The sequence below is a fragment of the Rhincodon typus genome, chromosome 11 (assembly GCF_021869965.1).
Source record: "Rhincodon typus isolate 14 chromosome 11, sRhiTyp1.1, whole genome shotgun sequence".
Classification (NCBI taxonomy): Eukaryota; Metazoa; Chordata; class Chondrichthyes; order Orectolobiformes; family Rhincodontidae; genus Rhincodon; species Rhincodon typus.
Window position 1 is genome coordinate 67,971,568 of NC_063342.1, and position 12,112 is coordinate 67,983,679.

Genomic DNA, 12,112 nt, shown 5'->3' on the forward strand with positions numbered 1-12,112 from the left:
TGTAGACTTTGAGAGACTAAGTTTCAATTTATTTTCTTATTACTTGGGTTTATACAACTGGGACTTGTGTTTATTGGAACAGCATACCAGTATAATTTAGTTCAGTTAGAGAATAATTAGTTAAGGGGGAAACTGTTTGGTTTGTTAATAATTGTTAATTTGCTCACTGTTACAGTTAAATGAATAAATTGTTACTTGTTACTCAAAGTTAATATCAGGGATTTTCTTTCATCAACTTCCACTTCTCCGTAACAGTTTAGGGGCTCAAGTCCGGAATCTGGCTGGTTTGTGTACGGGATCTGAACAGATTTAAACAGACTTGGGGATTAGTGCCCTAGATCTATAAATAAAAATCTGTTTAATTTTGATTGCTTGTGGTTTGTTAAATTAAGTGAGGGAAAAGGCTGTTAATATTGCTAAAGAGGTTCTGGAATTTGAAGATGCTTCCCAAATTTGCTAAGAAAGCTTAGAAAAACCCAGGAAACCCAGGAAGGACATCCTCTTGGAATTAGCAAACAGGCTAAAAATGAGTTTAACTCAGGACAAGAAGAAAGTTGAAATTGTAAAGGAGTTAGTCAAGCATTTAGATATACTAGAGAAACAGGAAAGTGCAGGGGAGCTAGAAAAAATTAAATTGCAAATAAGACAACTGGATTTAGAGAATGAAAGGGAATAGAAACAGTTTGAATTATGGTTACAAACACAGGAAAAACAAAGAGAGAGAGAAAGAGAAATGGGAAAACAGAGAGCAGAAAGGGAAAGAACATTTGAGTTGGCAAAGATGAAGTTGGAACTAGAAGTAAAAATACTTCAAAATGACGGAAGGAAAAGTACAAGATAGAAGGGAGGATGAGCAAACTCATCGTAGCCAATAGCCTGGTAGGGATATATACAAATACGTCCAAACATTACCGAAATTTGATGAAAAAGATGTAGAAGCCTTTTCTATTTCCTTTGAGAAATTGGCTAGGCAGATGAATTGGCCAGAGACTGTGTGGGTAATGTTAATTCAGACCAAGTTGGTAGGTAGGGCTTGTGAGGTGTTTGCAGCACTGTCAGGGGAGGTGTCAGGAGACTAAGAAGGAGTGAAACAGGCTATTTTGAGTGCTTACAAATTGCTACTAGAAGCATGTAGACAACGGTTCAGAAAAATAACGAAGGAACCAGGTCAGACTTATGTCGAGTCTGAATGAATTAAACGTAGCAACTTCAAAATGAGCGAGAGCATTTAAGATAGAAAAGACATACGAGGATCTTAGAGAATTTATTCTGCCAGAGGAGCTCAAAAACTCAATTCCAGAAATGATAAGAACTCATTGTGTGAGCTTTCTGTTCCTCAACGTGAGAAGAGCTGTTGAGATGGCAGATGAATACACATCAGTGCATAAATCAAAATTTAGCTTCCGACAACAATTTCATTCCATGAAGGATAGAAACTGGGGAAAAGGAAGATCCTTCAATGAAAAACAAAAAGCAGATCACACTGGGAACAGTTTACCACAGGTGAAAAAAGAAACCCAAGGGGGTGAAAAGGAGGTGAAAGGCCTCAGGTGTTTTCACTGTAATGAAGTGGGACACAAAGTCACAGTACCAGTGGTTTAAGAAAGGCACTGGGAAAAAGGATGTGGTAAGAGAGGTTAAACCAGTGGGATTAGCTGAAGTAGTGAAGTAAATCCCAAAGAAGTCAAGGAGCTGCAGGAGAGTGCACAGCCTAATCACGGGCTGGATAGCGAGATGGTGCCCAATCTCTACCAAGACTTCACCTCTGTGAGTAAAGTTTACTCATGAAGAGCAGGGGGAGAAGGTAAAGAAGTTAAAATATTGAAAGATACGGGAGATAACCAGTGTCTAATAGTAAGAGATGGAAGTATTCACACTCTTTCTGAAATGTTACCCGAGACAGTGGTAATATGTGGAATAAATGGAGAGAGATTTAGTGATACCCCGTGTAAGATGAAGTTGGAAAGACCAATCAAGACTGGGGAAGTGACAGTGGGAGCGATTGAAAGAAGTGTCTATTCCAGGAATACAGTTTGTTCTTGGAAATGACCTAGCAGGATCCAAGATGGGAGTGACACCCCTTGTAGTGGAGAAGCCGAAGGAAAACCAGGGAACTGAGGAGTTGAAAGAAAAATACTGTGGAATTTTTCTGAACTGTGTGGTAACAAGATCCCACAGTCATAAGATACAGCAAGAAGGAAAAACCAAGAAGAGAGACGAAGGCGTTGAGGTCCAGTTAGCTGACATCTTGTTTGATGAAATGGTAAAGGAAAAACCTGAACAGGTTGAGGATCAGACAGAGATGCTTAGTTCTGAAAGATTACTGGAGTTTCAACAAAAAGCTGAGACAAAGATTTATATTGTAAAGCCTACTCAGAAAAGGAATCCAGATGTATTCCCAAATGTTATTATCTTAAGGATGGAATCCTAAGGTGAAAATGGAGACCTCAGCAGGTTAGAGCAGAGGTGAAATGGGTGGAAACGTGCCAGATTGTGTTGCTGGTAGTATATAGACAGGAAGTATTGTGGGTAGCACACAAACTATCTGTAGGAGATCATCTAGGAGTGAGGAAGACTTAGCCTATGATACAAAGGCATTTCTATTGACCTGGGTTACATAAAGATGTGGTTGAATTTTGCTGTACCTATCATATGTGTCAGATGCTAGAAAAGCCACAAACAGTAATAAAACCAGCGCCTTTGCTGCCAATTCACGCATACAAAGAACCTTTCACCCAGGTTATGATTGATTGTAGGTCCTCTCCATAAAACCAAACAGGAAACCAGTATTTGCTAATCATATTGGATGTGTCCATGAGATTTCCGGAGGCAATTCCATTACGGAATGTTAAGGCAAAAAAGGTTGTGGAGGAGCTGCTTGCTTTCTTTACCCGTTATGAACTACCCAGGGAGATTCAGTCAGACCATGGGTCCAATTTTACTGCCAAACTATTTAAGGAGGTCAAGGATAGTTTAGGCATCCAACACTTCAAATCAAGTGCGTACCATCTTGAATCCAAGGCAGCATTGGAAAGGTGGTATCAGACGCTAGAGACAATGCTGAGAATATATTGCCAGGATTAGCCTAATGATTGGGAAAAGGCATCCCATTTACATTGTTTGCCATTAGAGATGCCCCAAATGAACCAACTCAGTTTACTCCATGAGTTGATATTTGGACACGAATTAATTGAGGAAAAATTCATAGGTCCGAAGTCAGAGAACTCACAGTTGGATTATGTGTCTGAGGTTAGAGAAAGATTAAACAGATTAGGTGAATTAGGTAGACAAAATCTGAAGGAGCCACAGCATCATACGAAGCAAAAAGCAGATAAGAAATCTAAAATTTGTACGTTTGCCCATGAGGATAAAGTACTGGTGCTGTTATCAGTGATAGGGGATCCCTACATGGCAAGGTGTAGTGGTCCTTATGAGATTGAGAAGAAGTTGAATCAGGTGAATTATCTGGTAAAGATTCCAGATCGGAAAATACTTTACTAGCTAGGTCACGTGAACATGCTGAAACCTTACTATGACACGGACTAGGAACCAGAGAAACAGGTATTAGTTACTGCCCTCAGTGAGGAATCAAATCCAGATGATTTGATTTTGGATGTGCCTCAAAATAAGTTAAATAATGATGAAGTCCTTGGAGAATTTGATAGGATAGTGAGCTGTCTGTCTCAGGAACAGAGAACTGAATTGAAAGGCTTGTTGCAGCAATATGAGGACATATTTAGGAATAGAATGGGGAGGACTAATATTATAGTACATGAGGTTGAAGTAGGGAATGCTGTTCCAATAAAACAACACCCCTACAGGCTTAATCCTCTCGAAGTGCACGGGTACAGAATGAAGTTGAAGTGATGCTCCAAGAAGACATCATTGAGCCAAGTTGAAGCGAATGGAGTTTGCTGATCGTGTTTGTTCCCAAACCCGATGGCACTCAAGGTTCTGCGTGGATTTTTGGAAGGTCAACGCCATAACTAGATCGGACTTGTACCCAATTCCAAGGCTGGAGGACTGTGTGGTAAAAGTTGAACAAGCCACTTACATCCTAAAATTAGACTGACTTTGTCGTTACTGGCAAGTACCTTTGGCGGAGACAGTGAAAGAAGTTTCTGCGTTTGTAACCCCAAATGGGCTGTATCAATTTAAAGTAATGGCCTTTGGAATGAAGAACGGACCAGCCACATTTCAAAGTCTTATGAACAGACTTGTGGCAGGACTGACTAATTGCGCCATCTACATAGATGACTTAGTGATCTTTAGCCATTCTTGGGAAGATCACACTGTGCATTTGGCAGAGCTCTTTGAAAGATTACGGCAGGCAAAACTGGTTATAAGTTTAGCAAAAACCGAATTCAAGAAGGCAGATGTGACATCCTTGGGACACAACATCGGACATGGATGGATGACCCCGAGGAACGTGAGGATAAAAGCTAATAAGGAATTTCCATGACAATCCTCAAAGAAAGAGGTGCTTTGATTTTTGAGACTGAACAGATTCTACTGGACATTTGTACCAAACTTTAGTAGCATGGTGGTGCCATTGATGGATTTGCTAAAGAAGAACACGAAATTTTGGTGAACGGAATAATGCCAGGAGGCATTTCAGAATTTAAAAGCAGTGTTAATCACTGCACCAGTTTTAGCCACACTAAATTTCTTGAAACCCTTTAAAGTCGCTATCGATGCCAGCAACGTAGGGGTTGGAGCTATGTTGATACAGGAGGATGATGGCAGAATTGAAAGGCTAATTGGTTATTTTTCAAAGAAACTCAATAACCACCAGAGAAAATACTCCATCATTGAAAGAGATATTGAGTTTGGTACTGGCCTTACAACATTTTAATGCTCATGTTTCGGAGACAGTAGTGTATATAGACCATAACCCTTTCACCTTTTTGGAAAGACGTAAGGACAAAAAATGAGACTATTTTGTTGGAGTCTTGTGATACAGGCTTTTAATTTACAGATTGTACATGTTGCGGGTTGTAAATATGTTACTGCAGATGCGCTATCACAGGTTTAAAAAACGTGTAGGTAACACAGAACTGGTATAGTCCGATGTTAAATATGAATGCAGAATTTGTACGAAAGGTATAAGTTTACATTACTGACCTATGTAACTGGTGATAGTGGTGTTAAGATTTTTTAAAAAATGAAGCCATCTTATCATAACAATGGTTCTTTATTTTTCCTTAAGCAGGGAGGTGTTATGAAGTTGTGTAGAGTAATCCTGAATTGGAAGGCAGGAAGCTAGAATTTGTTTGTAAAAAGATGATAAGGGAGAAGAGAGTGCGTGTTTCCTTTAAGAGGTAAAGCGCTTTTCTAAACTTAGGAGAATTCTATAGAAAAATAATATGCCTGTATGTAGCTGAAGATGTACAGCCAGTTCTGAAATTGAAACATGTATCAATTAGCTGTGTGATTGGAAACCTTAGACTTGTTTTGATGTTTTGGCAACTAGCTGGAATCAGCCAATTAATTTAAACCAAACATTTAGTGATTCAAGGCCAATTGATTTTAAATCTGATAGTTTTTGACAACCTCGGACCAATACAATTGTAAGAAATTTGATGTGTCACCCAAGGTACATATGGTGAGGGTTTTTGAAAATCAGAGCCATCTGAAAAATAAGTATCTAGCTCTTACAAGAAATCGCTACGCCCTCTAAGAAAGCACCATCTATCTATAAAAGGTGCCACGGCACTTCTAGCTAAGAGGTGACAACGGTGAAAGATTTCAGTCACATCCTGTTGACACTCTAGCTCTATTTATCTGCTCCATTGTTGGTGCAGAATAATTTCTTCTGCAATGCCACTTCAATCCTGAACTAAAGTGAAAGAGAGCAGTCCACTATACGGTTCAGGCTGATAAGTTCTCCTACTGGTTGTACATTGCTCTCATGCCTTTACAGCCACTCTGTTTCACTCTATTCCAGAAAAAGTTTATTATTTTCTATTTGAGTAACAGAACTGAGGCAGTTAGTGGGAAATGACGAAATTGATAAGACTCGCTCGGTGCACTTTTAAGTTTTGTAATAACTCTGAGAAAATTGCATTGACACCAACACGTCCCATTAGAAACGGTAGAGGTGACACCTCTAGGTCAAAAGTCAAAATGTGAATCCGTGATTGTGTGTTAAAACTTGTGCCACAACATGTAAACTATTGCTGGAGAATCGGAGATAACAAGGTGTAGAGCTGGATGAACACAGCAGGCCAAGCGGTGTTCATCCAGCTCTACACCTTGTTATCTCAGATTCTCCAGCATCTGCAGTTCCTACTATCTCTGATGTAAACTATTGCTTTCAGTTTATCCTCATGACTCAGACTGAATGTATATTTAAATTCAATTACATGTGGCTGTTTAAGGCATCAGTGGGAATTTTCATTTCATGAGGATTTTTCACTTAAGAAAACTGAATAGAAGGATCATCCAGTATGATATGAATCAAGTAATGGTGTCAGATAGTGTAAAACAAAAACATTTTGAAATGCAAGACCTGTAAGTACAATTCACCACTGACAGGAACTGCATTGTCATCAGCACCCATGTGAACGTTTGAGTCATATCAGACAGCAGACTTACATCTTATCTTTATGACATCAAATTCATAAATTTAATTAAAAACTACTGTACACATCATTTCCTGAATAGGAACACCAAGTTTCTTTCTGTAAAATACTGCCCAAGGTACTGAAGTAAAATAGCAGTTTTCAGTTTTATTGACAATCTTGCTGTGATACCAAAAACTCTCAGACATCCACACCAGATTATACTGTGACTCTGAAGAAAATTTATTTGGCATTTAGAGTACAGTATTATTTTTAAAACACTATTGGATAATACCTACCCCTTCAACAGCATAAACAAGATTTGTTCATGAGAACATATATATTCCACTGTTGGAGTGCGAGTACCAATCTGCCTTCGCAAAATGTTGTTGAAAATCTGGGTGACATCCTTCTTTCCCTATTTCATAAAATATATAACAAGGTTAAAAGCCTGCAATTTGTACAGTGCTATTCTTAAAAAACACTGCATAAAATGTAGTCACTACACTGGATAACTTAAGATTTCAAAATAACTAATTAACTACATTAAGCCAAAAGCATTTAATAAAAGCAAAACATTGCAGATGTTAAAAGTATGAAATAAAAACTGAAAATACTGGGGAAACCCAACAAGTCTGGCAGCATCTGTGGACGCACAACAGATGTTGCCAGACCCAAGTTTCCAAAGCATCTTCTATTTTCAAACCAACTGTCTTAGTTGCTTGACATTATTACATAACTCAAGGAGTTAAAAAAATCTTCAAAATTACCAAGTTAATTTGTTCACCGACAGGCCTTTCTTGTCTGAGAGCAATCAATAAATAAAACAAAACTCAATGATCAGTATCAACTTGATACAGTAGGGTTTCAAATGCATTTGGAAGGATGCCTACTTAACAAATGCATGTTATAGTGCACGCTATCACTTAGCATGAAGTCTTGCTCATTCTTGGAATGCGTATGTTGTTTAAAAGCGGGACATCATTGTAATATTGCTTGAAGAGCTTTAAGTCACACTCAATCATTGCAACTAATGTCCTACAGTTGAGGACACAACAGTGAATTAAAACCATGGAATAATGGATATGAGGGTGATGGCAGAAAAGCCATTCAGCTCATTAAACAAGCTGCCTCCACAGATTGTTTCTTCTCACTAATTCAATTTGTTAAAAGTTGGTCTGGCTAAATACTCTGGTAAGTTAGTAAGGGTTAGTATGGTGGTAATATACTGCACTCATGATCCTCAGGCAGCAACTAATGCTCCAGGACAGTGGTTCAATCTTATTACAGCAGCTGAGAGAATTAAAGACAATGAATCAATAACTCTGGAATGAAAAACAAACAGTCTCAGTGGTGATGATCATGAAACCACTAAAATTCTTGTCAATAACCTATCTAGTTCAGCAATGTCCTTCTGGGAAGGAAACTGCTGACATCAATGTGATTGAAATTGCCCTCAGAAAGGGAGTAAGAAGAGGGACAAAACTGTTTCAACTGCTACTGAATTGAAGAACAAACTAAAAAAAGAGACAGGCCACAGGAATACATGCACAGTAATCAGCAGAAGCTGCAAATTATTGACAGAATTAAGTGATCTCAACCAACAGATTAGACCAAAACTCTGCAGTTCTGCCACATCTACACTGTGAATGCAGTTGGGCAATGCAACAAAAATTATCCCCATTCTCAATAAACACCAGAGTCCAATACATCAGTTAAAATAAATATGCTGGCTGAAGCATTTGCAACCATTTTCAGTTAGAAGCGCCAAGTGGATGATCCATTTTGGACTCCTCAGAAATCCACAGCAAGTTTTCAGCTAATTTAATTCACTTGACATATCTAAATGCAAAAGGCACTGGTTGCAGCATAGACTATATACTATGACTACCTGTAACAGTGAAGACTTGTGCTCCAAAACTAACCATGCACCTAGCCAAACTGATCTTGTACAGCTCGAATATTGCTGTCTGCCTGAAAGTAAAAAATTGTCTAGGCATGATCTACCCACAAAAAAAAAAGATAAATTCAATCCAACTAATAGCAAACTCAGCACTCTACCCTCAAGCATTAGCAATGATGCAAAATGTTATTGACAAGCAGAATGTACTCAGAATCCTTACAGTGTGAAAGCAGGCCATTCTGCCTATCGGGTCCACACTGACCCATCCCCCCTACCCTATACCTGTTACCCTGCATTTCCCTTTGCTAATCCACCTAATGTGCACAACTCTGGACACTACAGAGTAATTTAGCATGGCCATTCCACTTAATCTGCACATCTTTCATGTGGCAGGAAACCAGAGCACCCAGAGGACACCCATGCAGACACAGGAAGAACATGCAAACTCTACACAGACAATCCCGAGGATGGAACTGAACCTAGGTACACTGCTGCCTCACAGTGAGGCAGCAGTGCTAACCATTCAGCCACTGTTTCCTGATACTCAACAATAATCTGCTCACGACTGTTCAATTTGCATTTTGCCAGGATCACATAGGTCCAGACTTCAAAGCCTCTGTCCCGGTATGAAGGAGTGGAGACGAGGCAAGAATGATTACCCTTCATATCAAGGTAGCATTTGACAGAGTATGGCATCAAGGAGTCTTAACAAAATTAAAGTCAATTGAATTGAGGTAAACTCTTCATCAATTCAAGTTATACCGAGTGCAAAAGGATATTTGTGGCTGATGGAGGCCAATCATCTCAGCCTCCAGAGGAAGTGATCTATAATGTAAAAGTCTGTGTTTGCCCAGGTGAGTGCAGCTCCAACAACAATTGAGAAGCTTAACACCATCAAAAAGACAAAGCAGATATTTCTGTAGATCCCAATGATCTTCTACACCATCAGATTATCTTTATTTTAAAAAATTATAGTAAGGTTTCTATTTTCCATACCAGTGTGATTTCCCCTTATCCATTTTAAGCTTAACCTGACTTTACTTAACTGCAATCTGCAAGTTTTGGAATAGCTTCTTATCTGTGTTAGCTACAGCACCCCTAAATCATTAACAAAATTCTTAAATATTGGTCCCAACATTGATCATCATTTTCTATCTTCCTCCAATCCAAAAACATACCTTTTAATTTGTAGACTTTGCTTTCTACTTTACTTAGCCAATTTGCTGGCTTTTCTGTCCCTATTTCACATGAGCCTGCCATGTTGACCTCATTGAAGGTATTTTAGAAATGCAAGATTATTCCAGAGTGTGATGAGAATCTAGAACTCACTGCCTGAAAGGGTCATAGAGGTGGGAACCATCACAACATTTAGGAAGTATTTAGATGATTACCTTATTGCCCCGTACACAAATAAATGCTGGAAATTGAGACTAGAACAGATTTGATGACCAGCATGGACTCAATAGACTGATGAGGCTCATTTGGTGCTGTAAAACTCTGACTCTAAAATGACATTCAAGGAATTAACTGGTCTATAGTTTCCATTGTACCTTCAAAATTTTAATCAGCTGTTAAATCCAAATTAGTTTTTTTTGAAATTTTGAGTCTAACTACACTCTACTCCTAATAAATGGTCATTCTGGTGTTTTGATCTCATGTTTTGCTTTCAGACAGAGCTGACCTTTATTAGCACTTATTCTGAGTTAATACTTCGTTTTCACTGTAATTACGTCCTTGACTTTTGTTTCATGACTCCCCAGCTCCTTAAACTCTTCCACTCCCTAATCTATCCCTGACCTCCCTCTTTCTCAACAATATGAAACCCATCACATTTCCCTTCAGTTCCCAAGACTGCTCTGGAAACATTAACTCTGTTCCTTTCTCCACTGATGCTGCCACACTGCTGAGTTTTTCCCCAGCACTTTTCTTTTTTATTTCCAATCTCCTACATCACAGCTTTTCATTAAAAAAAAAATTCCTAATGCAGCCAGTCTCATTTGGTACCACTCATTTACAAAGTGCTTGACATGATCTGAAACTAGAAAATCTGAGTTTCTAGAGCATGAAATGAAGGAATACTTGCTGCCAGGTCTTTGAATTCAATTGACAGAAAAACAATAACCTCTAACCTATAGGATCTATCCAGGGAGGCCTGTATGTGATTTCAGGATCATCTTAATTAAAACAATTAAGTTTGGTATTGAAGCCTTGACAGCTCTACAAAATGTGAGTGCAGCAGGATGCATTTAGGTTAACATGGTACAAAGCAGGGAATAATCTAGTTTACAGTGAGCACTATAATAGGTGACCTGGTATCTATGTTTTGGCCATTAAGCTTGACAAGAGTGAAAAAGCTATGAATATAGCAGATTAGACCAAATCAGTCAGACATAAAAAAATTGTTTTCAAGACACTCAAAATTTATTCAATTGAAATATCATTTTATTACAGATATGAGAAAACAGCAAGAAAATACTGTCCTTCATCATCACATGGACAGGAAACATTTCCTCTTTGATGAAAGTTTTATTTTTGTAACAATAATAATGATCAGTCTAAATTTAACTTATATTGGTCTCTTATAGAAGCCAATAACAGTTCACTGTGTTCTATGCTCAAATTGGTCTGCCAGCTGAAGTCAAAGCTGAAACAATAGGCCTGAATGAGAAGAGAAAACATAATATTGAACACTGCATTCTGGATCTTCTTTTCTGTCGTGAAGTTCTCTCTTGTAGAACACTGATTTCGTCAATGTGTTTGTTAAATCCAGTACATTGCAGCCAGCATAAATCCGGTGTCTGCATTATTCTAACGTACATATCTACCTCTGATATTTTCCAACTCTGCTAGCATGCTTGACAGGCGATAAAGACTCAAATAATAAAAATTATTCCCGTCTGTGTCCCTAGGCTGCTGCTGTTAAATTTGAGGCTCAGAAACAAAGTTAATCTTTGTCCGTGGATAAATCTTGCATTAGTTTCAGACAAAATACACTCTACAGACATATTTCAGGTTACTTCTAACTTCTCCATTCCTTCAGATTCAAAAGCAACTAAGCCCTCTCAACAGAAATATATGTATGTCATCAGAGGACCACCTTCCTGCTCTTCTGCCCCTGCCTCCAAGTAAAAGCAGCCCAAGATACAGAGTGGATTCGGGCTGAATGTGCATTTGAAACTATAATTAGAAAACATGACCCATTATTTACATATTTAAAACATACTTTGGGAGCTGTAACAAATAAAATGACTGCAGTACAGCATAATATTCCTCATCTTAAGCCTCTGAGATGACAATTAATTGTCAAAGTTTCATTTGTAAAACCTTGCAATAAGAAATACAAGCTCAGTTCAGAATAGGTGCAAAAACAGTTTTTGTGTAGCTAAATTAAAATCATGTTTATATGTAAAATAATAATGGAATTAATCAATGTGTTATAACCAAGTAATTTTACTTCTGGAAATAAGATCAAATGTGCTCTAGAAAGATAAAATGAAAAAATATTTTCCATGAGCTTTGAAAGTGATCCAAGGTAAAATGAAAAATCACATTCATCAGATTGATGACTATTTTATAGCACAAAACACACTATCAGGAAATGCTGGAGAAACCCAGCATGTCTGGCACCATCTGTTGAATTTGGATC

General features: G+C 38.2%; 1 protein-coding gene across 2 annotated transcripts in view; it reads right to left on the reverse strand.

The window, feature by feature from the left end:
• The window catches only part of cab39l (calcium binding protein 39-like), a 94,033-nt gene that overhangs the window by 15,519 nt on the left and 66,402 nt on the right, over window positions 1–12,112 (reverse strand). For both annotated transcript variants that reach the window (XM_048602821.1, XM_048602819.1), the window contains exon 5: window positions 6,863–6,981. In XM_048602821.1, coding sequence (XP_048458778.1) covers window positions 6,863–6,981 — 119 coding nt within the window. The remainder of the gene's footprint in view (window positions 1–6,862; window positions 6,982–12,112) is intronic.